This window comes from Homarus americanus, unplaced genomic scaffold (assembly GCF_018991925.1).
Source record: "Homarus americanus isolate GMGI-L3 unplaced genomic scaffold, GMGI_Hamer_2.0 scaffold16894, whole genome shotgun sequence".
Classification (NCBI taxonomy): domain Eukaryota; kingdom Metazoa; phylum Arthropoda; class Malacostraca; order Decapoda; family Nephropidae; genus Homarus; species Homarus americanus.
The window spans coordinates 60,187-88,169 of record NW_024746541.1 but is presented as its reverse complement, the minus strand read 5'-3'; the positions used below and the strand labels follow the sequence as shown (position 1 = coordinate 88,169).

The window sequence follows — 27,983 nt, the reverse complement described above, 5'->3', positions numbered from 1 at the left end:
AAACATAATCACTGTAAACAATAAACTGGCTCCACGAGTTGTGTATATCTCTCATGTATCATAAACAAACAAAGAGTTGGTGAGGGGAGTAAGAAGTGTTCATTTGTGATAACAGTCTGTGTCCGGTGGTCGCTTAGGGCGGTCACACTGCCTCACTCTCCCGACTCAACCTCACGCTAACATGGATAACAAGATGGCAGTGGAAAGGTAGGGGTTAAAAGGGACCAGATTGTGTCCATAGTGATTCTTTACCATGTCTTTGTTGTTTGGTGAAAAGCATTACTGTTTATGATCATCACTGGGCCGTTTTTTTTATTTATTTTTTTAAATTTCTATCAATTATAACCTAATAGGATATGCGAGTGGTCAACATAACATTATTATAGATTAGAGGTAATTTGAAATCTGATATCTATTTACTCTCACATTTTGTAGTATCGAGTGCTGTTTTTTCATGCTGTTTAGTCTTACGTAACACAATACAAAGCAACGATCACTACCATCAGTTATGCACCAATAGTTACAGACAGATATTTCCAGTGAGGTGTGTACAAGTGAGTCAGTCAGTGTGGTGTGTACAAGTGAGTCAGTCAGTGTGGTGTGTACAAATGAGTCAGTCAGTGTGGTGTGTACAAGTGAGTCAGTCAGTGTAGTGTGTACAAGTGAGTCAGTCAGTGTGGTGTGTACAAGTGAGTCAGTCAGTGTGGTGTGTACAAATGAGTCAGTCAGTGTGGTGTGTACAAGTGAGTCAGTCAGTGTGGTGTGTACAAGTGGGTCAGTCAGTGTGGTGTGTACAAGTGGAGTCAGTCAGTGTGGTGTGTACAAGTGAGTCAGTCAGTGTGTGTGGTGTGTACAAGTGAGTCAGTCGGTGTGGTGTGTACAAGTGGGTCAGTCATTGTGGTGTGTACAAGTGAATCAGTCAGTGTGGTGTACAAGTGAGTCAGTCAGTGTGGTGTGTGTACAAGTGAGTCCAGTCAGTGTAGTGTGTACAGTGAGTCAGTGTAGTGTGTACAAGTGGGTCCAGTCAGTGTAGTGTGTGCAAGTGAGTCAGTCAGTGTGGTGTGTACAAGTGAGTCAGTCAGTGTGGGTGTGTACAAAGTGGAGTCCAGTCAGTGTGGTGTGTACAGGAGTCAGTCAGTGTGGTGTGTACAAGTCAGTGTAGTGTGTAGTGGTCAGTCAGTGTAGTGTGTACAAGTGAGTCAGTCAGTGTGGTGTGTACAAGTGAGTCAGCCAGTGTACAAGTGAGTCAGCCAGTGTAGTGTGTACAAGTGAGTCAGTCAGTGTAGTGTGTACAAGTGAGTCAGTCAGTGTGGTGTGTACAAGTGAGTCAGCCAGTGTAGTGTGTACAAGTGAGTCAGTCAGTGTGGTGTGTACAAGTGAGTCAGCCAGTGTGGTGTGTACAAGTGAGTCAGTCAGTGTGGTGTGTACAAGTGAGTCAGTCAGTGTGGTGTGTACAAGTGAGTCAGCCAGTGTGGTGTGTACAAGTGAGTCAGTCAGTGTGGTGTGTACAAGTGTGTCAGTCAGTGTGGTGTGCACTCATATTCAGTTACGGACAGCAGTAACATTCTACCTTGGCACCCCACATTACCCAGGCTTACCACGTTTCAAGGTTACTGAGAGACGCTCCACTCAACAGTTGTTGTTAGGGGCGGCTGTGTGTCAGTGGAGAGAGAGAGAGTAACTAAGGTAAAACTAAGGTACACGTCATTCATCTCTCTCTCTCTCTCTCTCTCTCTCTCTCTCTCTCTCTCTCTTGGATGAAAGCAACAAGTAAGCAACACACCTTTATAACACTGTAGCACACCTTTATAAACACAGTAGCACACCTTTATAACACAGTAACACATCTTTATAACACAGTAGCACACCTTTACAACACTGTAGCACACCTTTATAAACACAGTAGCACACCTTTATAACACAGTAACACATCTTTATAACACTGTAGCACACCTTTATAAACACAGTAGCACACCTTTATAACACAGTAACACATCTTTATAACACAGTAGCACACCTTTACAACACTGTAGCACACCTTTATAAACACTGTAGCACACCTCTATAACACAGTAACACATCTTTATAACACAGTAGCACACCTTTATAACATATTAGCACACCTTTATAACATTAGCACAGCTTTATAACACAGTAGCACACCTTTATAACACAGTAACACATCTTTATAACACAGTAGCACACCTTTATAACACTGTAGCACACCTTTATAACACAGTAGCACACCTTTATAACACAGTAACACACCTTTATAACACAGTAACACATCTTTATAACACTGTAGCACACCTTTATAACACAGTAACACACCTTTATAACACAGTAACACATCTTTATAACACAGTAGCACACCTTTATAACACAGTAACACACCTTTATAACACTGTAGCACACCTTCATAACACAGTAACACACCTTTATATCACTGTAGCACACCTTTATAACACAGTAACACACCTTTATAACACAGTAACACATCTTTATAACACAGTAGCACACCTTTATAACACTGTAGCACACCTTTATAAACACTGTAGCACACCTCTATAACACAGTAACACATCTTTATAACACAGTAGCACACCTTTATAACACTGTAGCACACCTTTATAACACAGTAGCACACCTTTATAACACAGTAACACACCTTTATAACACAGTAACACATCTTTATAACACTGTAGCACACCTTTATAACACAGTAACACACCTTTATAACACAGTAACACATCTTTATAACACAGTAGCACACCTTTATAACACAGTAACACACCTTTATAACACTGTAGCACACCTTCATAACACAGTAACACACCTTTATATCACTGTAGCACACCTTTATAACACAGTAACACACCTTTATAACACAGTAACACATCTTTATAACACAGTAGCACACCTTTATAACACTGTAGCACACCTTTATAAACACTGTAGCACACCTCTATAACACAGTAACACACCTTTATAACACAGTAACACATCTTTATAACACTGTAGCACACCTTTATAACACAGTAACACACCTTTATAACACTGTAGCACACCTTTATAACACAGTAACACACCTTTATAACACTGTAGCACACCTTTATAACACAGTAACACACCTTTATAACACAGTAACACATCTTTATAACACAGCAACACACCTTTATAACACAGTAACACACCTTTATAACACAGTAACACACCTTTATAACACAGTAACACACCTTTATAAACACAGTAACACACCTTTATAACACAGTAACACACCTTTATAAACACAGTAACACACCTTTATAACACAGTAACACACCTTTATAACACAGTAACACACCTTTATAACACAGTAACACACCTTTATAACACACCTTTATAACACAGTAACACACCTTTATAACACTGTAGCACACCTTTATAACACTGTAGCACACCTTTATAACACTGTAGCACACCTTTAAACAGTCCTCCACTCTAAACGATCTCGGGCTGTTTTTACCAATCCTCTAAGTTCTTGTATCTCTCTGGGGCCCAGTTTATAATGTCATTCATCCATCTCAGTCTCTGCCTTCCCTGGCCTCCTACCCTCAACTTGCCCATTAATATTTCTGTTATCATTCCCTTCATCCCTAATTATATGACCAAAGAGTCTCACTTTTATTTCTCTCTACATTTCAAATATTTCTCATTGAATTTTTTACTACGCATAGTATTGCTTTATTTGTTTTCCTGTACGTGTAGCTTATTCTAAGGCCGCCAACTTCTTTCTAGTGTCTGCTGATCCTTACATCGGTCCTTGCCATATATAGTCTTTTTCTCAAATTGAAGTTAATTTCCTTTTTCATTTGGTCTCTTAGATTATTAATTGATGTTTCTGCTTGCACTATTTTTTTTTATTTCCTCCGTACATCTACCATCACACAGATATTGTTACTCCCCAGATACACAAAATTTTCTGCTGGGTGTTGTCGTGTTATCTTTTAGTCAGGTGTAAAGCCGACCCAGTGGTGAAGATGGATCGGGGACAGGGACTTGGGGAATGAGTCGGGGCAGCTACCGTAGCAGAAGCAGGCGACTGATAGGTTGTTCAAGGGTGTGTGCGTGTATGTGTGTGTGTGTGTGCGCGTGTGTGTGTGTGTGTGTGTGTGTGTGTGTGTGTGCGCGTGTGTGTGTGTGTGTGTGTGTGTGTGTGTGTGTTATCCCCATGAAAAACTAACCTAACCTAACCTAACTAAATTAACCTAACTTAACCATTAATTGTACACTATATTCGCAGGGTGACAATGAAGACGGTATCTGATCCTCGTACAGAAGATCTCTCTCTCTACAGCTCTGAATACCTGGAGGTGAACCCAGGACGTGTCTTCCTGCCCTCCTTCTATGCCGACTGGCATGACCGCTACACAAATTTCACTGTCCACCACGAAGATGTTTGGGTGGTCACGTTCCCAAAATCGGGTGAGAATGTGTGTGTGTGTGTGTGTGTGTGTGAATGTGTGTGTGTGTGTGTGTGTGTGTGTGTGTGTGTGTGTGTGTGCACACAAGGTGTTGTAATGCATCTAGTGTGGCAACATTATGTTAGTGTTAAGGTGCAAGCACTGCTTCCTTCCTCTCGCTTTCAGCTGCCGCCGCTGGCTAGCCCTCTTGGCGAACAGGGAAGCGACTTGCATAAGTCTTCCCCTGCCAGTATACAGCCTCTTCACCATCAAGACTCCTGCTGTACCTCCTCGTGGCAACACAGGGTAACTGGGTGCCTCGTGGGCCCAGACTAGACCAGCAGAGGATCTCAGAGTAACAGTGGGCTCCAGAGGAATGGTGCATAGGTCCACTGGCATGTAAACACATTCAGGAGCCTACCAACCACTGCTCCACTGCTATGCAGATTAACCTAAATAGATATAAGGCAACGGGGGTAAACCCCGAAGAAAAAATCTGTGGTGGAGCCCCGCATCAGGCAGACATGCTTACAGAGCTCCAACAAGACCCCAACGGCAGTATAGGTGGAAGAGATGACCACCATAGGAACCCAACGACTACACCGGTAGACGAAGGCAATGCCTGATGGACAGGTGACTAAGGCGAAACCCAACAAACTAGGCTATCGGCAGTCTATTGCAACTCTCCCTCTCCCCAGTGGTGCAAGTTTTGCACCACCGGATCAGGAAAAGGGAGAGCCAATATGTGTTGTTGCAGCCTGTGCTCCTGCATTACCACATAATCAACTCACGTGTAGGACACCATCCAGCTCATCATACTCCTCATCATCATCAAAACCCCTATACCCCCTAAAGTCCTATGGCGACAGGCGAGCGGCGACAGGGACAGGCACAGATGACTCCGGGCGTCTCTAGTAACAATTCTGTACACGGGCGGCGCAAAAAGAAGATGGTCGTTTACACATTGGGATCGAGGCTGCACCGAAATACTGTCCTGTCTGTGCAACTGAGCAGCCCTATCGAGGAGCCACTTTGCTCACTCCACATTAGGAGGGGGCTAGAAAAGGTGCCCTAAACATAGCTTGCTTAATGAACTAACCTGAATGAGCAACTGTAAAACACAATTGTAATCGCTGCATGGAATGACAGGACCCTTCTGGATACTGGCATAAATGAGCATCCTGAAAGAAGAACTGCCCTTCTGGTAAAAGAGCTGATAATGTATAACATCGACATAGCAGCCATTAGTGAGTCCCGACTCCCAGACGAGGGTCGACTCATAGAATGGAGGTCTGGCTATACCGTCTTCTGGAAAGGTAAACCTGCTGCAGAGAGAAACCGCATTAATGGAGTTGGCTTTGCCATCCGCCAACGCATCCTACACAGGCTAACTGAAGTGCCTGTTGGGATCAAAAAGTGCCTCATGATGCTCTGAGTCCCACTGAATCACTCACGTCATGCCTTTGTCATGAGTGCATACGCCCCAACACTGGATGCAGAGGATGATATCAAGGAGGCTTTTTATGTCAACCTCGACAGATTGCTAGCCTCTACCCACAGAGAAGATGAGGTTGTGTTGCTTGGTGACTTCATTGCCAGAGTTGGCAAAGATACTGACATTTGGCAGGCAACCATAGGGAAAATGGGCTAGGCAAGTGCAATCCCAACGACCTACTCCTCCTTAGCAAGTGTGCAGCATGCCACCTCACAATCACCAACACCTTGTTTAGGTAGGCCGAAAAGCTCAAGGGTTTGTGTCAACACCTACAATCCAAACACTGGCATCTCATTGACTACATCTTTGTCAGCGAAAGAGGTCACCGAGAAATCCTTATCACCTGAGCCATGCGTGGCTCAGACCACTGGACACTGATGATCGGCTCTTCAGAGCCAAGCTGTCTCTTCAAGTCGCCCCAAAACAGCGAAGGCAGCAAACCTCAAGAAGAGGTTTTAAACTAAGTTTCTGGAGGATCCAGCGGTAACACATGCTTTCAGAGAGTAGATCGAATATGGGCTGATAAACAACCCGACAACAAACAACCCAAATCCCAGTGCTGAATTGGTTATTCTCGACACTCTTATGACAAAAACCTGCAGAGAGACACTGGCCCACATCAAAAGAATACACCAGGACTGGTTTCATGAAAATTACCAGGAAATCAATGTACACTTCAATGCTAAGCATGCTGCTTTAACTGACTGGTAAAACAACCCTCAGTCTCGGACCAAAGCTGATACTTTCCACAAGATGAAAGAGGCGGCCCAGCGCAAGCTCTGCAATCACCACAAGATTCACCAATTTTCCAATTCCACTAAAACATTTATGGGCCAATCCTCATGGCACAGCCCCCCTCCGCTCATCCGACGGTAACTCCCTAAGTAAAGACAAAGACGGTACCCTAGTCGACCACAATATAATCATCAACAAAGCTATTGCCTTCGGGCTTCGGAGAAGTCTTATACCATGGCTTACAGACTTCCTCAGTGACCGGCGGCAAGCTGTACGCTTCCGAGGGGCTGTCTCCACCTTTCAGTCACTCACCTGTGGCGTCCCCCAAGGCACCAAGATGGGACCACTCTGCTTCCTTATGCTCATCAATGATGCCCTAAGAGAAACCCCTGCTCGCTGGAAATATGTTGACGACTCCACCATTGGGATCAGCGTCAACAATTCTGCTCCCAACTATACCGCCCTTCAGGATTTATTGAACAGTCTCCAAAACTGGGCCACCAACAACCATGTCACCATCAACCATACCAAGACCATGGTTATGCACATCAACCTCTCCTCCGACATTGTCCCACCTCCTTCCATTACTTTAGGTCCGAACACACTCCAGGTTGTAGATTCCACGAAGCTCCTCGGCGTCACCATAGACAACAAACTAAATTGGAAACCACACGTCAGTGAAGTTGTCAAATCCTCCAGTTTCCGTCTCCACCTCCTCCGCCGACTCAAGTCCCTCGGAGTTCCTGCACCCGAGCTCCTCAGTGTTTACACAACATTCATACTTCCCAAGCTCACCTATGCCTCCCCACCTGGTCTTCCTCCCTAAATGCCACACAACGTAAACACCTAGAAAAAGTGCAAAAGAGGGCATGCAAGATTATTCTCTCCCCTTCCTACTCCACATATCAAGAAGCGCTCAACACACTGACCCTTTCGACTCTCACTGACCATCACCACGACCTCATATGCAAATTTGGTAAGAAGCTTCTACACCATCCTCAACACCGGCTCCTACTACCACCTGAGATCCCTAGCCCGAGAATTGCTGTTCGACACCACAACCGCATCCAGCCCATACATGCACGAACTGATCGCTATAAGAACACCCCGGTCCCAACCATTGTAAAAATTATCAATAACTTGTAATAAACCAGTGTATTCACTCCCAGTAAACACTACTTCTTGCACTGTCACTATGTTCAAATGCACTGTAGTTTGAGCTTTTCCCCATCTAGTTATTATATATCTTATTTGTATCACTTATGTTATTTGTATATTATTTATAATACGAAACTCATTCCCCAAATATGTAACTGTATATTTTCAGCCTTCTGGCTGCCAAGCCCTTTCAATAAACCGTTAATTATTATTATTATTATTATTATTATTATTATTATTATTATTACCATTCACTACTCAACCGAAACACTGATGTGGATGTCCTGACTACCCAGCAAATCCCTCAGCATCTAGAGCTGTCGCACCTCAGCTATCCTCTATCCCTGGATGAGGTAGCTAATGCCATCAAGTACCTGTTAATGAAAAATACAAGGCCTCAGGACCTTATGGATTCCCAGCCGAGGTGTATAAAGCAAGAGGGCCTCTGCTTACGAGCCATCTCCACTCTCGCCTGAATAATATATGAGAAAAGGAGGAAATCCCTCAGCTCTAAAAGACGCCTCCATCATCAATATTTATAAGAACAAGGGAGACCACTCAAACTGTGGCAACTACCACGGGATCCCGCTGCTGTCCGTAGCTGGCAAGATTATCGCCTGAGTCCTCCGAAACAGACTTCTTCCTGAGGTGGAAAACTTCCTCCCAGAATCTCAATGTGGCTTTAGACCATCACATGGCACCACTGACATGATCCTTGCTACCCTTCAGATACAGAAGTGCAGAGAACAGCGTCGTGACCTGTACATGGCCTTCATCGTCCTAACAAAGGCCTTCGACTCAGTCAACAGGGAAGCCCTCTGGCGGACCCTCAGCAGTTTTAGCTGCCCTCCAAAATTCCTCGCCATTGTGAGGCAACTCCACGATGGCATGAATGGCAGTGTCCTGCACAATGGCACCCAGTCTGAGTTCTTCCCCATACAAAGAGGGGTAAAACAAGGATGTGTACTGACACCAACCCTCTTTTCCAATTTCTTGGCTGCCTTCCTTATTCGTTCCAGTGCTAATTTAGCCGGTTGGCTGGACATCAAGTACCGGATGAAAACGACTCCAGACAGGAACAAGGGTGACGGCAGCTTCCATTACTGAATTTCTGTATGCAGACGACCTCACCCCTGTCGCCCACACTGAACCCAGGCGACAGGAGATCCTGAACACCTACGCAGATGCGTATGCACACTTCGGCCTTGAGGTGAATGTACATAAGACTTAGATTCTCTTTCAGCCTGCCCCTGATTCAGCCACACTCCCACCATCCATCCAGGTTACCCACTTTCAGTATCTTGGCTCCCACCTGTCCACCACTGCGGATATCGATGAAGACATTCAACATCGGATCAGATGCGCATCTCAAGCCTTTGGCAGACTCCGTACCCGTGTCTTCATCTGTAGGGAGCTGAAATTATCTACAAAGTTGCACTTATATCGACCAGTGGTCCTCCCATCTCTGCTATATGGCAGCAAGACATGGGTCACATACTGGAGGCACCTCAAGGCACTTGAAAACTTTCACCAAACAGTTTACGTTCCATCCTTCGAGTTCGCTGGGAAAATAAGAGAACGAATGTCAGCATTCTCGCTGACACCAACTGTAGGAGCATCGAGGCTACCATTATCCATGCACAACTACGCTGGACTGTCATGTTACCCGCGTGGACGACAGCAGACTGCCAAAGCAGCTTCTTTACAGTCACCTAACGAATAGTAAACGTAACGCTGGTGGGTAATTGAAAAGGTATAAGAATAGTCTTAAAACAAACCTGACAAAGTGCCAAATCGACCCCCTCACCTGGGAGACGATCACTCCACACTGTAACGCTTGGAAGAGCACTACACAAGAAGGTGTCAATACTTTCAAGTTCGCCTGACTGCATACCGAGACACCGAGGCAGACAAGCGCCAACGACGAAAAGACGCTGCCGTTGCCCCCCCCCCCCGACATGTGCAACATCTGTGATCGACTCTGCCGGTCCCGTATCGGCCTCTTTATTCACCTCAGAACTCACTAACGTAGGTGACGTCCTTAACAACTGATATCATTGTATCATACCTGGACGATCGTCATACTCGATTCCGAGTGTCAGCAAAGTAGTTGTAGTAGTAGTAGTGTGTGTGTGTGTACGTGTAAAATCTTTCAAAATAGATGATTGAGAATGTTTGGTTTCACTAAAGTATCGTGTTGGAATTGTTGTTCTGTGGACTCCCTGGACCCAGCTGTTGGTCGCCTGAGGGTAACCACCTGGACTTTATATTTCAGGAACTACTTGGACGCAGGAGTTGGTGTGGTGCCTCATGAAGGATAAAGACTCGCCGGAGGCTCAGCTGGAACTGATGAAGAGGTTCCCCTTTTTCGAGTAAGTCTTACTACTCTGGCATCCAATAAGTGCCATATAATATTATCTTCCAAATAAACACTAAGTGTACAGGGCTGGCCTCCTGTCCTAAAAATCACTGGTTCGATCCCGGGGCACTCCCAGTTCAGGCAACTGTAAATTGGACACTAACTACACAAGGTGGATTAGTGCAGGCCGGTCATAATTTTGGAACCCAATCTAGCTGACTTAAAAAAAGGAAAAAGGATGGAAAATATACCATAGTAACTTCAAGTGTAAATGACTAAGTGAGGATAAGGTACTTTACTGTTAATATCTGCTGCAGGAACAAAGTATAAGTACTTTTGGGTTAGTCTACATAATTCTAGGCCTAGTGATCCTTAAGGTAAACACAGAGGTAATTGTATCTCATCCTTTTCTCTTGGCAGTTTAGGGACACACGTATATATGTTAATTTTAATTCTTCCCGTTTTCAATAGAACGTCGTTTTCCCTTATTTTCTTCTATTACTACATTTCATCATCTTAGTTTAAAAATAAATGATAAGTTTACTCACTTGGTGTTTTCTCTCTTTAGTTTTTGACTCCCATCACTACCACCGTCCTTGTTTAACATAGATTCACTGCGTTGTCAGGTACGACTGTCTCATTCACCCCGACATGGAGGTATCTGGCCTGAAGGAGGACGACCCTATGCGGCCGGGTTTGTCCTGGAAAATGGTGCAAAGCATGGCCGCCCCCAGGACGATTAAGTCGCATCTCCCCATGCAGCTTCTTCCTCGTCAAATCTGGGATGTCAAGCCGAAGGTATTTCCAGGTCAAGTCACTCATATTTACACTCGCATGTGATTTAGGGAAATACAACACAACAATGCGTTCTTAAAAGTGTTCACAATAATCAATATTTCCCGGCATCAATGTCCAGAAGTATGGCTCCTGCGATTCAGCGATTTTTTTTTTCTTTATGGTCAAATGCAGAGCCGATCAGGCAGAGACGGGCGTGAAGGAATGGAATTTGACGTTTTGTGTCCTGGGGTGATATAACATTTGGGAGGATTGATAATGAGGTCCCATAAACCCAAGGTGAGAAGGGCCATGATAGATTGATTGATTGGTCCGCTTAATCATCACCTCCCTGTCTCTCTTGGTGCTAAGTCTCCCTCAGCCCTCACTCACCTGACGCCTTGCACTTTCGGCTCAACTTATGTCCACAGCTACACTCTCTGGTGTATGGTGTTGATGGTGTATGGTGCAGGACCTACACCATATACCACATACACCATCTATAAGACCTACACCATACACCACCTACACCATACACCACCTACACCATACACCACCTACACCATACACCACCTACACCATACACCACCTACACCATACACCACCTACACCATACACCATCTACACCATACACCACCTACACCATACAGTGAAAGCCACATTGAGATTCTGGGAGGAAGTTTTCCACCTCAGGAAGTAGTCTGTTTAGGAGGACTCGGGCGATAATCTTGCCAGCTACGGACAGCAGCGAGATCCCGCTGTAGTTGCCAGAGTCTGACCGGTCTTCCTTGTTCTTATAAATATTGACGATGGAGGCTTCGTTAAGCGCTTGGGGGATTTCCTGCTTTTCCTATATATTCTCCAAGAGAGAGTGAAGGCGGCTAGTAAGCAGAGGTCCTCCTTCTTTATACACCTCGGCCGGGATTCCATCAGGCCCTTAGGCTTTGTTATTTTCCATCTGTTTTATGGCAGTATCTACCTCATACTGGGATGGAAGAGAGCTGAGGTGGGTCAGCTCTGGATGCTGAGGGACCTGCTGGGTAATCAGGACATCCACATCTTTGTTTCGGTTGAGCAGCGAATGGTAGTGGTCATTCCAGCGCTGAAGGAGGCCTTCGTCGTCATTAATTAGAGAGTTACCATCGGATGAGTGAAGGAGGTTGTGCCATGAGTGATTGGCCCATTAAATTGTTTTAGTGGAATTGAAAAATTCACACATCTTGTGTTGATCTGCAAGTTTTTACGTTCCACATGCTTTATTTTTAAACCAGTCGTTCTTTAGATTGCGAAGTTCTCGCTGTCAGTCAGTTAAAACAGCAGGTTTGTCGTGAACGAGTACCTTGATTTTCTGGTCATTTTCATCAAACCTGTCCTGGTGTATTCCTTCGATCTGGCCGAGGGTCTCTCTCAGGTTTTTGTCATGACAGTGGCGAGAATACCCCATTCGGCAGTGGGATTTGGGTTGCTTGTTGTCGGGTTGTTTACCAGCCCACCTCTTCTGGATGCTTAATGAATTCGCCGTTTTGGTGCGACTTGAAGAGAGAGCTTGGCTCTGACAAGCCGATGATCAGTGTCGCAGTGGTCTGAGCCACACATGGCTCGGGTGATGAGGACATCTCGGCGATCTCTTTCTCTGACAATGATGTAGTCAATGAGATGCCAGTGTTTGGATGTGGGTGTTGCCAAGAACCTTTGACATTGTCTGCCTGCCTAAACAAGGTATTGGTGATAGCGAGGTTGTGTGCAGCACACTTGCTTAGGTGGAATAGGCCGTTGGGATTATACTTGCCTAGTCCATTTCTCCCTATGATTCCCTGTCAAATGTCAGCGTTTATTCCTACTTTGGCGTTGAAGTCACCAAGGAGCACAACATTATCTTCTCTGGGGATAGAGGTTAGCACCCTGTCAAGGTCGGCGTAAAGGGCCTCCTTGATGTCATCCTCTGCATCCACATCCAGTGTTAGGGCGTATGCATTGATGAAGAACACATAATGTGAATGATTCAATGAAACTTGGAGCGTCATGAGGCGCCCGTTGATACCAACAGGCATTTCAGCTAGCCTGTGTAGGATGCATTGGCGGATGGCAAAGCTAACTCTATAAATGCGGTTTCTTTCCACAGCAGGCTTACCTTTCCCAAAGAAAGTACTGTATAGCCAGACCACCGTTCTGTTATGTCGATGTTATGCCTAGCCAGCTCTTTTCCCACAAGGGCACTTCTTCTTTGTGCCATTATCCAGAAGGCTCCTGACATTCCATGCAGCGACCATAAGAGGTTGTATAGTTTGTTTTTGTTTTGATCTGTGATTATGATTGTTTTCGACCGCATAAGGATGACCTTACTGGGTGTGGTTGGCCAGTCAGGTTGGTTCTTTAGGCAGTCTATGTTTAGGGCACTTTTCTAGCCCCTACCCATGTGGGGTGAGCAGAGTGGGTCCTCGAGAGGGCTGCTCAGTCGCATAGGTAGGACCAGATTGCACTGCTGCCTAGATCCCAGTGCATAAACGACCATTTTATCTGTGCCGCCCATGTGGAGAGTTGTGACTAGAGACTCCAAGCAGTCATATCTGCCTGTCCCCGTCGTCATTCGTCCGTCGCCATAGGACTATAGGGGATGTAGGGGTTTTGATGATAATGATGAGAGGTATGGTGAACTGGATGATGGCTGTGCGTGAGTTGATTTATGTGGTGAGGCAGGAGCGCAGGCTGCAACCACACATCTTGGCTATCACTTTTCCTGATCCAGTGGGGAGAGGAAGAGTTGTAATGGACTGCCGATAGCCCAGTTTGTTGGGTTTCACCTCAGTAGCCTGTCCATTATGCATTGCCTTCATCCGCCAGTGTAGTCGTTGGGTTCCCTTGATGGTCACCTCTTCCGCCTATACCTCCGTTTGGGGTCGTGTTGGAGCTCTGTAAGTATTTCTGCCTGATGCGGGGCTTCACAGCAGATTTTTCGTTCGGGGTTTACTCCCGTAGCCTTATACCTGCCAAGGTTAATCCACCAGGACGTGTCAACATGCGCCTATGCACCGTCTCTCTGGGGCCCACTGTTGCTCCGAAATCCCCTGCTGGTCTAGCCTGGGCCCACGATGCACCCAGTTACCGTGTGTTGTCACGAGAAGGCACAGCAGGAGTCCTGATGGTGAGGAGGCTGTGTACTGGCAGGCTAAGACTTATGCAAGTTGCTTCCCTTTTCACCACGAGGACTAGCCAGCGGCGGTAGCTGAAAGCGAGAGGAAGCAAACAGTGCTTGCACCTTAATTCTAACATAATGCTGCCACACTAGACGCATTACACCACCCTGCGTACCACCTACAGCCCTACACCCCACACCAACTAATGATATGTGGTGTAGGTAGGTGTAGTACATAAGTGTGGTGTAGGTAGGTGTATTACTGATGGTGAAGGTTTAAGTGTATTTGCAGGTGGTGTACGTGTGTAGGGACCCACGCGATGTCTGTATCTCTTATTATTATCACTATCGTAAGCTGGAAGGATATGTTGGGGACCTACAGCACTTCATCGACTGCTTCCTTGATGAGAAAGGTAGGTACTCTCTCTCTCTCTCTCTCTCTCTCTCTCTCTCTGTTTAAATGTTCTCGTAGGTCAGAAGTTTATTAATCCCTGAATACATACATACATACATACATACATACATACATACATACATACATACACACATACATAAACGGATGGGTTGGTAGGTTATTCAGTAAAATCTGTCATGGATTTTGGGTAAAGTTTAGGTGTGGATGTTATATAAGGTTATATTATTTTGTGTTTCTTATATTTCTTACCGTAGAGTTCGATACCTTCACACTGGTTACTTACAGGAGATTATGGTGTATCTACATAGGATTCACTCCACCACCCGACATTCCATGATTTATACTTGATAAATGATGATTTAATGAGTTCCATTAATTTCCAACATCCGTCTAAGTTATTGGTTATACTTTGTCATAACCAATCAGTCATTACCTTTAGTAATAATAAGATAGGATCACAGATACAGGCAGATAATTGCACTTACATTTATTTGTCAAGCTTCCATACAATGATTTACAATTTGCATGGATATATGAGTCACTCACATTCACGCTGTAATAAAATTAATCTTCTAAAAGAGGGAATTTTCAACTTGGGACACATGTGATTACTCTACTATGGGTATGACTTAACAGAGCCTTAATTCTTAAAGTGATACATTTACTGCCAGCCTGGAATGCTCTTGTTGCAACCTGGCTTCCGCACAAGAACTTCTTTCCACGGGGAATAACAACAAAAAGGTACTCCTGGGTTACCACACATAGTCTCGCGTCACTGACAGTCACTGAAGACGGTTGTCGCGGCAAGGAGAACTGATAAGCGTGACTTGATTAACCACTTAGGTGTAATAGACCAGCCTGGATTGCTTTTGTCACAACCAGGCTTCCACACGTGATATTTCCATAGGGAATACAAACCTAGGTTAACACACTTAGTCTCGTGTCACCGATGGTCCACAGGAAGGAGTGGCGGTGGAGGACTCTGTGTGGTGTCCCGTCCCCTTCAAGAGGGAGAGGGTGGAGACTAACCCATGGCCTCGGGGATACTAATTAAAATGCGGCGTGAGGCGATGAACAGTACAACACTGTCTCAATGACCTCCCCTAAAGACTGGCTAACATACCACTAATGGAAAAAAATATGTCGTAGTCATGGCTAGCCGGGTGCCTTATCTTTAGTAAAACAAACTTTGGAGTTGGTTGGTAAGCCTAACGCAACCCATGACAATGTCCATATACTATAACTTCCATAGATTCCTTATGTGCACATTGGGAGTACAGGTATACAGTGCACATAGTGTAGGTATACAAATAATGTACAATCCCCTTCACTAGAGCATTTACAGGGGCTCGTCATGTAAACATTTCACAAATCATTACATTGAGATGTTTGTTTTAATATTGTTTTAATTTGATTCCATAGTATGTTTACTATTGTGAGTTTCCTTCTGTTGAATGTAAACAAACACAAGGTTACCACACTCTACAAAACCTAACGAGCCCTCTAAATGCACTTGTGAAAGGAACTATACATAGTGTAGTATACAAACAATGTACCTGTACCATATACCTGGACCACATACTTTTACCATATACCTATACCATATACCTGTACCATGTACCTGTACCACATACTTTTACCATATACCTATACCATATACCTGTACCATATACCTGTTAGGGGAGATATGATAGAGGTGTACAAGTGGGTAAGTGGGATTAACAAGGGTAAAATGGAAGATGTTCTGAAGCTCAGTAATAACGAAATAACTAGAACAAATGGCTTTAAATTAGATAAATTCCGATTCAGAAAGGATATAGGCAAGCACTGGTTTGGTAATAGAGTTGTGGATATGTGGAATAGGCTACCGAGTGCTATAGTAGGATCGGGGACGCTAGGGAGCTTCAAGACGAAGTTGGATAGGCACATGGAAGTGCTGGGATGGGTGTGAAAGGGATCTGCCCTGTATGGGCCAGTCGGCCTCCTGCAGTATCCCACTTTCTTATGTTCTTATGTTCTTATACCTGTACCACATACTTTTACCATATACCTATACCATATACCTGTACCACATACTTTTACCATATACCTGTACCATGTACCTGTACCATATACCTGTACCACATACTTTTACCATATACCTATACCTGTACCATGTACCTGTACCGTATGCTTGACGTAGTGCGTTGGTCTCCCCTCCAGTGGTCTACTCACCCATCTGGTCACACATCCTCACCTTCTGGCAGCTAAGGCATCAACACCACGTCCTCTTCATCAGGTTTGAGGACATGAAGGAGGTCAGTTAACACCTGTGTCGGTACCTAAAATCGGAATTTAACTAAACCTAACAATCTACTCTCGCTATCCTAATCTAACCTAACCTTTCAACCTAACCTAACCTAACCTTAACTAACCTAACGAGTTTTATCAGTTATATAAATGACTTGTTATATATCCAGCCATACAAACTGTACTTCATTACCTATTGTTGTATGTTTGGTATCATTTGTTTCTGTTTGCTTTATATTTGGTACAAAACAAAGAAATAATAAAGACTTCATTCGAAAGCGAATTTCATCTTTGACTTCGACCTTTTAAGATAAATATTTAACATTTTCTAACATCCTCTCTGAAGTGCTAATGCCTTGAATTCATTTGCATTTTGATAGTCTAGTTATATAACATTACTCTAGATAATAACAGGTCTGCTTACCATTTGTGACCATATTTAGCTTGAATAAATGGACAGTTACACAAACATTTTCTTTGAACCAATCAGCTATTTTTATAGAAGAGGGGCGTGGCTTATGGGCTTGGTTAACGTGGAATTACTATAGGTGGCGTGACTCACGGTGTACAGTATGATATCATCGGACAGTCATCACCATATGGAAGGAAGTCATATCCTGATCTTTCAGGATGCTATCATTCCGCCAAATTCTAAAATAGATATGCTAGGCCTCACCATTTCCTCTAATATGTCATGGAAGCCACACATCCACAACATTGCTAAAGCTGCCTCCCAAAAGCTGGGAATGCTGTACAGATGCTGTAGCTACTTCACTCCTGAGTAGTTGCTTCAAGTTTAAAAGGGATTCATTCGTCCTAACTTGGAGTACTGCTCTCATATCTGTGGCGGCTCTTCTTCTGTCCAACTGTTAGATAGGGTGGAATCAAAGGTATTTCGTCTTATTAACTCTCCTCCTTTAGTTGATAATCTTTCTTCCCTTTCTCTTCACCACAATGTTGCTTCACTCTCTCTCTTTTACAGGTACTTTAACGGGCAATGTTTGGTGGATTTGGCATCCTGTGTACTACCCTGCCACAGTGAGGTTTCGAATAGCCTTGAGTCTGAAGTTTCGAAACAGCTGGGGGAAATGCTATGGTCGGCCAACAGATGTTGCCCACTGTAGTGTGTGTGTGTGTGGGGGGCTAGTCTAATAACAGGCTGTGTGTAGGTGGAGCATAACATCGTGAATTCTGCAATCACTGATAACAATAAGAATATCATGAAGATAGTTAATATTATTAAGCATGTGTAACGGGTAAATAAAAGTACTACAACGACCATATCTCTGCTGTTCATGGCTACGACGGTGAGACTGATGGGCACACCAGTAATTAATTCTCCTTGACTACCATTACTGGTAGTCAAGGAGAATACACAAGTTGTTACCAAGGTTGGCGCCACCCACACCAGGGGTAGGAGGTGATATCGAACACTGAAACATGCCGAGGTCTCATTCCTACCATCGTCGTCACCAACAAGTAAGTCACATTAATTTGTCAGCATAGCCCATGTCGTTCTTACACTATTGCAGGGTGTCCCATGAGTGAACAGCAGATATTTGTAGAGGTGAAAGACTTTGTGATATTGAGTTGAAAATCTTCTATACACATAAGCATTTTTCGGTTGGCAAAAGTCCTGGGAAAATGAACCAACAAGTCATAAGCTAAAAATGATCACATTATCAGTTTATCCTTGGTCACCATGAAAACAATCCTCTCGACATCACGAAACTATTCTGAATCGTCTAAGAATTGGGCATACGCGATTGACGCATGGCCAACTCATGTCTTCCCCTAATGGAGCCCCACCCATATGCTCCAACTGCCGAACACAAATAACAGTCCAACATATTCTCATTGAATGCCCTATTTATAATCGGTATCGAACAATGTGCTTCACTAACCCTACAATGTAAGATATTTTAGCAGAGACCCCAAAATTTTCGCTAAGTTCAGTTTTTACCTTTTTGAAATACTGTAATCTCCTCCAAACAATATAACACTAAATTATAGAAACACAAATATGTTAACTAATCCCTCTGGCCAGCCCTAGGAGAGACTCAAATGGGTGTCAGTGGTCTGGTTAAACTAAATCTTGATGATGATGATGATTATCGGCGAATGTTCACTCTACAGTCGCAGGGGTGGTGGTGGAGGTTTGGGGGTGGGGGGGGGGGGGATCCACTTGCAGTTCACTATGAATACATGAAATAGGAAGGGTTTCTTGGGCAGTTGATCCTAAAAGATTTACCAAAACGTTATGTCAGAGTAATAATACTTAACCTAGGTGTTACTAATACCATTAATTTACTCTAGTATATAAAAGCCTGCATCAGTTACCACAACATAATATTACTCTGCCATTTCAGATATGCCTGCAGGACGAGCAAATTCGTCGGCAGTGATTGCTGAGCGAGGCCAAATCATCGGATGTGGAGAGCCAGGGCAACTGTGCCGAACATTGCTCTCGAAGTGGGGAGGAGCACCAAGACGATTAGGAGGTGGATCCGCCGGTGGGAGGAAGAGGGCTCAGTGGAGACGAAACCTCGAAGCGGGAGGCCACGAGTAACGTCGGCAAGGATGGACGCCATGATCGTGGCAGCTGCAACGGCATATCCAATGCGAACATCAGTGGAGCATACAAGAAATCTGGGCCTCAACTGCCATCACATGACGACGAGACGCCGACTTCATGAAGCCGGGATCGACTGCCATATTCCAGCTCACAAAGGGTGGCTAACACCTACTCACAAGGAGTGTCGACTCGGCTTTGCATTGGAACACCTTCCACATAGAGAAGAATACTGGAGAACCATTATATTTACCGATGAAACGGTGTTCAGGTCAGTGGGAGCCGAAGCAAGGCAGTGCTGGCGGCCCCCCAACACACGCTACCATGAGAAACACATTCAACATCGCGCAGTGAGTGGTAGGGTGTCAGTGTCATTCTGGGGGTGGATGTGGGCACATGGGCCAGGTGAACTGGTCAAGATCAATGGCCGTTTCACTGGTGAGCAGTATGTAGACATCCTGGAGCAAGTGCTAATTCCTACAGTCCGGGCTATGGCAGTTCCAGCCCCCCACACTATCAGGCTGGTTCATGACAACAGTCCCATTCATACCAGCAACATAGTGAAGGACTACCTCCAGGATCACCCTGAAATTGAGGTCATCGACTGGCCAACACTAGGATGTGATATTAATCCGATTGAACATATTTGGGCCATGATGAAACGTGATTGGGATATTGGGGAGCAGCGAACCTGTGCAGCAATAGAGGCCAAAGCTTACGACGTGTGGGAGAGTATACGTCGACGACCAGGGGTGTGCCTGAAGCTGGTCGACTCCATCCCTAATCGCCTTGATGAAGTCCTGAATGCAATGGGTGGCTGGACCAAATACTAAGATGTGTGTATTGGTGTATTGTTTGGATTTTAGTATTGTTTGTAAATACAATTAATATATATTAACTCACCTACAGTGTTATCTTAAATCCATGTCCTTAATGATGTCTTAAACTATATCGCATGAAAATTCATAACAAAGTAACTTAACAGCCACAAATTATGTATTGTGTGGTATACAATGATCTGTATGACACGTCGTGGAATGTGTTGTCTTATAACACAATATAATTATATAGTTACAATTGCTACCATCATTGAAATGCTCATGATGTTCAGCACACAATATTAACGGTAACTGAGCACACTCCAAAATATATGAAGCTTGCATATTGTGGTGGGGTGTTTAAACACTGGAACTTGGAAGAATTGGAACTAGATTAAGTCTGAATACTATTTTACAATACTGATAACTTTTTCACTCCACTCTTTTTAACATAAGTATATAATTATATAATATTGCATATTATCACAAATATTTATTAAGCAAAGGATGGGTGGAATATAAATAAATATTACCATAATCTCTTTGTCGGAATAACAACAAAATTGTGACGTGGTCGCTGAGTAAAACTAGCTGACCAAGGCCCTTCACGCTGATCCTTGCATATTTCACTTTTATCCTTAATATATTCCATTCTTTAAAGTATCATTGTGACCTGAGCGGCAATAAGCACCCAGGGCACTGCACCTGTTCCATGAATTCGTAACCATAAAGAAACAACTGTAAGACAAAACGTAGTTAAAAAGGCAGCTTGAAATTATGGTGGTATAAATAATAAATAAACCTGCCTCTCATCCAGCCCCCACCTCCTCTATCCCCTCCCCCCCACACACACACACTACAGTGGGCGACATCTGTTGGCCGACCATAGCATTTCCCCCAGCTGTTTCGAAACTTCAGACTCAAGGCTATTCGAAACCTCACTGTGGCTGGGTAGTGGACACGACTTTTGTGCACGATAGTACCACCGGCAAGGCCGTGGGCTCATAACACTCGTCTTGCCTGCGATGCCCACCGTTTCTCTGTGGATGTCGGTCACACTAGAATAACCCGTTATGGTACATCCTTCTTTCCTCACACAGCCAAACTGTGGCATGCTCTGCCTTCTTCTGTGTTTCCATAGTCATAGAATCTGTCTCACTTTAAAAAGCTGGTTTTCTGGCAACTTCGTGGTGTAGATTAATATAATCTTTTTCTCCTCTTTTTTAATTTATTTTTACTGTTATTTTTCGCTCCCTAGGCCCTGTTGTGGGTTAACGACCTGAACCCGAGTGAGCTATTCCCCGTAAAAATATATATATATACTTCTGATTGAACAATATGTATATGTTATATGATGATACTTATGTATACGTTAGGTTATATTAGGTTTGGTTAGATTTGGTTAAACTATTTAAGGTTAGGTTTGGTTAGACTCAGTGAGATTCAGTAATGCCATTTTTTCAATGCTAATTACTCTCAACTGTGGGTTTTTGAAGTACGATTTTGAAGTTTTTGTGTTATTCTGGAAGTACTTATTAGTTAAACCCCTAAATTCCAATTCCGAATAAAAGTAGATTTCGGTCGAAATATTCGTTTCAGCCATTTTAGCCCCAGATAAAATTTTGTTCAAGATCTTAATATAGGTATTCCTGAGCTCGCTGATTCCGATGCTATGGTCCACGATTCGATTGCGGAGTAATTAGTGAGTGTAATGACGCTTGGAAAATTAAAGGTTAGGTTTAGTTAGATTAATTAAATTAGATTAACTAAGGTTAGGTTTGATTAGATAAGGCTAGATTATTTAGGGTTACGTTTGGTTTGATTAGGTCAGGCCAGGTTAGGTCAGGCCAGGTTAGGTCAGGCCAGGTTAGGTCAGGCCAGGTTAGGTCAGGCTAGGTTAGGTCAGGCCAGGTTAGGTCAGGCCAGGTTAGGTCAGGCCAGGTTAGGTCAGGCTAGGGCCATTTAGGACTGACACCCAATTTCACAGGTGACGTGTGTTTGCAGGACCTGGCCGCCGTGGTGAGGCAGGTGGCCGAGTTCTTAGGGAAGGAGGTGAAGGAGGAGGAAGTGTCGTGGCTGGTCCATCACTGCTCCTTCGACCAGATGAGTCAGAACCCTGCCGCGAACAATGAGACTTTCACGACAGCGCCCACTGAGGAGGCCAAGGGCATCAAGTTTATGAGAACAGGACAGGTAAATTCATGAGATAATGGCAGGTACAATAGGTCAAGAATATTACATTGTAAACTCTGGGTATTAGTAACAATTACAATTTACACTTTGGGTGGTGATAACAAGTACACACTACACTCTGGATGGTGTTAACAAGTACACACTACACTCTGGATGGTGTTAACAAGTACACACTACACTCGTACTACACAGACGGGTGATGGTGGTGGACATAATCTGTCGAGCAGCTGTTTGGTCGGATACTTCTCACGGCACCAAACACACCCTATATAAACTTATGTGATAAAATCTTTAATCATATGATGAGGTCATACATTATTTTATTCAGGAGATTTAATAAATAATCAAATGTACATAAAGCATTGCTACAAAAGAAGTATAATACGTAGTAGTAGTAGTAGTAGTAGTAGTAGAATATCACACATGTCCGGGCAAGATGTGGGGAAGTGGGTCAAAGAAGCCTACTCAGAAGTTGTCAGGTGATCGCCAGCTAAACTCTTTGAACCACCTAAGCATGCGGCCATCAAAGAAATGATCCTGGAGATGACGCACCTCAAACAAAATTACACTCACGACAGCTCCTTGGCCCCATTAGCTTTTCATGTATTGGCAATAATACCCTTTTATTCTGCCATAGAACACACGCAAGGATTAAGTGCAAGGAAAATGTGGCAGAAATGAAGAAAAGATTGACAATGTGGCAGAATAGGGTTCTTGGTGATATCTTACGCCAGGCAAGAGCACTGCATCACAGACGAAAATTCATAGGAGACGGAAAGCAAACCATTGAGTATGTTGCCAGAAAATTTGGTAACAAGATGTGTGTAGGAAAAGTGTCATCTGATGGTGTGCTGCCAATAAACAGAGAGACCTTAAAACAACTGAAAGTAAAACATTCTCTTGCAAGTGCAGAAGAAGGCATCAGGTCCCAGGGTGACTATGTCCTTTCAAAGCACTGAAGACACAGGGAGGGGCAGGCCCTTCAGGCCTTTATGCATATGGTTGGAGAATCATCCTCAGCACCAACAAGTCTGGCGACACAAGTGATCTCTGGAATGCCACCGCTGCCCTTGCAAGAAAGCTAGCAACCCCTTGCAGCCATCACCTACAAGCTCTGACGGCCTGCCGCCTCATTCCTTTGGATAAAAATTCAGGATGTGGGCCTATATGGGAGGGGAAGTGCTAAGAAGGATCATTGGAAAATGGATATTTGCAAGTATGTGCTGGTCACCAGGCCGGGGGTGAAACTGCCATTCACGCCATGAGAAAGATATTTGAGCAGCACAATTGTGAGGCTTCCAACACATTCAACATAATCAACCGCAAGGCTACACTGCACAAAATCAAGATCAAGTGTCCAAGTTTTGCAATGTATGTTGAAAACACCTACAGGAACCCATCAGACCTCTATATAGCAAGCTTCAAGGCCCTAAGAGGAGATACCACCATACAGTCAACTGAGGGAACTTCGCAGGGGATCCTGTTGCCATGGCAATGTACGCACTAGGCCTATCTGTGCTCCAACATACAATAAAATTTGAAACAACCAAGGTCAAGCAAGTGGCATATGCTGATGACCTTACAGGAGCAGGAAAAGTGGAGAACATCAAAAGTGGTGGGACCTGATAACATCAGGAGGTCCACAAATAAGGTACCACCCAAATGGCAGGAAGTACCATAAACGGGCAACAAACGTGAGGTCAAAATAGCTAATGACCGCCAAGACACATATGTGCAGTAATCGGCACGAAGGACTTCAAGGCCGAGTACATAACGGGAAAATTAATGTACATGAGTGGGTGAAGGAAATCCAAGCTCTCTTTCATATTGCTAAAACAGAGCCACATGCGGCATTTGCGGCATTCATCCATGCCGTCAAGCATCGCTGGAATTACCTAATGTACACTATTCCTGATATTGGATCCCTCCTCCATGCTCTGGAAAAAGCCATCAGCGTCATCTTTATTCCAACACTAGTGAAACACTTTCACTTAAACCCAGCAGAAAGGTAACTCATTGCACTACCACCGAGACTGGGAGGAATGGGAATGACCAATTCAGTGGAGCTTCCTGCCAACGAATATCAAAACTCTGTCAAGCTCACGGCAGCCCTCACTGAGCACATAATAGCTCAGAATGCAGCAAGGCAGGTGGATACCAACGAATTAAACAAGATTCGACGGTCCATTACGACAGAGCGACAGCACACCCAATTGTCAGAGAAGAAAAAAGTAGTTATAGCGCAGGAGGTGGGCGCCTCGAGCTGGCTAACAACTTTGCCGATAAGGGCAAAAGGCTTCAGCCTTAATAAACAAATTTACAGATGCCATTTCTCTAAGGTGTAGTTTGGCCCGAGTAGAAGGTTTGCCCCTCCATTGCATAATGGCTCACCCTACGACATCGATCATGCCATGGTGCATAAGAAGGGGGAATTCGTATGCATGAGGCATGATGAAGCGGGGATCTCACAGCGAATATGTTGAAGGAAACCTGCCACGACGTCACGGTGGAATCCACCCTCCTTCCACTGAAAGGTGAGAATCTCCATCACAGGGCATCCAACACACCCAACGAAGCCCGTTTGGATGTCAGTGCTCGAGGATTCTTGACGCAGAGACAGCGATCCTTCTTTGACTTCAGGATATTCGACCCCATGGCCGCATGTTTCCCTTAACATGTCCCTTGAGGCTGCACACAAGAGGAACGAGAATGACAAGAACAGGGCATATGGGAGAGAATTCAGAATGTGGATCAGGGCAGCTTCACTCCTTTTGTGTTCACAACCTCTGGCGGAATGGGACCAAGTGCAAGATGTTTCTATGCACGACTGACCGAGGTGTCATCCGAACATAAGCAGCAGCCCCGAGATTATTTTGCAGCCTGGTTCAGATGCCGACCGTCTTTCTCTCTGCTTAGGTCTGCATTGCTTTGCCTCAGGGGAACGATATCGTCGGCCCCAGACCAACAACGATCGCAGATATTGACTATGAGGCAAAAGTCACTGAATGCTGCATGGATCTGCGGCTCAACTAACTCAACACAGCTAGGGTAGCTACTTTTGTATAAGGATGTTGCATTTTAAGGTAATAAAATGGCGGTGAAGGTGAGCAGCGTGATTGTGAGGCCGTTCTCCTGGTGGATGCTTCAAACGCATTCAACATACTTAACACAAGGCTGCACTGCACAACATCATGATCAAGTGTCCAAGCTTTGCGATGTATGTTGAAAATTCGAATAGGAATCCATCAGACCTCTACATAGTAAACAAACAAAGGCTCTGCACGAGGTGATACCATCTTACAGGGAACAACACAGGGACCCGTTGCAATGGCAATGTATGCAATTGGCCTATCAGTGCTCAACAAAGAAATAAAATTTGAAACAACTTGGGTCAAGCAAGTGGCATATGCTGATGACCTTGCTTACAGGGAGCAGGAAAAGTGGAGGACATCAAAAGTGGTGGACTTGTGAGAGCAACATCGCGGAGTCCACAAATAGGGTACCACCCAAACATAGCAAGTCCTTCCTCATCGTGAAGCCAGAACACGTATGAACGGGCAATGGGTTTTTGGCGGAAGTGAGGTCAAAAATAACTAAAGGACGGCCAAAAAGACATCTAGGCGCAGTAATTGGCACTACGGACTTCAAGACCAAGTACGTAGCGGGAAAGGTGAATGAGTGGGTTGGTAATCCAAAGCTCTGTCTGGGAATTGCTTCTTACAAGAGCCACATGCAGCCTTTGCTGCATTCACCCATGGAATAAGCATCGTTGGAACTACCTGATACGCTATCCTGATATCGGACCCATCCTCCACCCTCTGGAAGAAATTATCCATGTCATTTCATTCCTAAATTAGTGAAATACCCTGACTTAACCCCAGCAGAAGGAGCACTTCTTGCACTTCCACTAAGACTGGGAGGGATGGGACTAACAATCAGGAGATTGCCTTGCAAACATCAAAATTCGCCCAAGCTCACGGCAGCCCTCACGAGACCACATAATGGCCCAGATGCAGCAGGGAGGTGGATACCAGTGAAGTAAATAAGATTCGTAGGTCCATTACGACAGATCGACAGCACTGCCAAAATGATAAGTTACAGCAACTGTTGCTGCAGGTACCAGAAAATTTTTTAAAAAAAGTAGCTATAGCACAGGAGGTGGGCGCCTCAAACTGGTTAACTACGTTACCGATAAGGGCAAATGGTTTCATTCTTAATAAACAAGTATTTAAAGATTCCATTGCTCTAAGGTACGGTCGGCCAGTAGAAGGTTTGCCCTCCCAATGCGTGTGTGGCTCTTCCTATGATGGCGATCACGCCATTGTGTGTGTGCAGAAAGGGGGCTTCATATGCATGAGGGCATGACGAGGTAAGGGGACCTCACCGCAAATATGTTGAAGGAAATCTGCCGGGATGTCATGGTAGAACCGACCCTCCTTCCATTGGATGGTGAGATTTCTTCAACACAGGACTTCAAACACATCTAACAAGCCCGTGTGGACGTCAGTGCTCGAGGATTCTGGACGCGGGGACAGCAAGCTTTCTTCGACATCAGGATTTTTGATCCCATGGCCGCGTGTCACCGTAACCTAGCTCTCGATGCTGCACATAGGAGGAACGAGAACGACAAGAAGGGCATATGGGGAAAAGAATTCAAAACGTTGATCAAGGCAGCTTCACTCCTCTAGTGTTCACAACCTCTGGTGGGATGGGACCAAGTGCAAGATGTTTCTACACCAGACTCCGGAGGTGATCTCCGACAGAAGCAGCAGCCCAGAAATTACGTTACAGCCTGGATGAGATGTCGACTGTCTTTCTCTCTCCTTCGGTCGGCTTTGCTCTGCCTCAGGGGGGCAAAGAGCTTCTGCCCAATTCCGACAACTGCTGCAGATATTAACTATGAGCTGGTCACTGAATGCCATAGATCTGCGGCTCAACTAATTCAACACAGATAGGATAGCTATGTATTAGGATATTTATTATTAAAGTAATAAAATGGTGGCGAAGGTGTGGCTATTGGGGGAGGCTGGAGGCCACGTCTCTAAATAAAAAAAGAAAAAAAATAAAAAAATAAAAAGTAGTAGTAGTAGTAGTAGTAGTAGTAGTGCTATACTGTATGTACACAGTGTACAGTACATATGAATACTGTATATATGTTTTTCTTTTGGATGTGTGTTTACATGTGTAATAATAATAATAATAATAATAATAATAATAATAATAATAATAATAATAATAATAATAATAATAATAATATCTATTATTGTTATTGAAAGAACATGTGTGTGCGTTTGCTGTTAACTGTGATCACACTCCTACACAACAAAACTGTGAACTTTACACTGACTGATATATATATTTTTTTTTTTTGTAGGTGGGTGACTGGAAGAACTACCTGACGGAGGAGCAACAGAAGGCCTTCAAGACGTGGACACTGAAGAATCTCGAGGGCTCAGACTTTCCTTACTACCAAGACTTCAACTAGAGACAAACTTATCAACATAACGTCAATTGTTTTACCTGCCAGTGTATGGTTGAGGTGTTTATAAGTAGATTTGAATTATAAATAAAACACTGATGTGTCCTCTGATTATCGTCTG

The 27,983-nt window shown here is 44.3% G+C and overlaps 1 protein-coding gene across 1 annotated transcript; it reads left to right on the top strand.

Moving 5' to 3' along the window:
• LOC121879275 (sulfotransferase 1A1-like) lies at positions 1–27,974 on the top strand. Its single transcript, XM_042385870.1, has 8 exons — positions 1–207; positions 4,283–4,464; positions 10,106–10,202; positions 10,816–10,987; positions 14,389–14,509; positions 16,714–16,808; positions 22,195–22,383; positions 27,758–27,974. Exons 1-8 carry the CDS (start codon positions 182–184, stop codon positions 27,866–27,868), a joined length of 993 nt encoding a protein of 330 aa, XP_042241804.1. The 5' UTR covers positions 1–181; the 3' UTR covers positions 27,869–27,974.
• Positions 27,975–27,983: the final 9 nt, after the last annotated feature.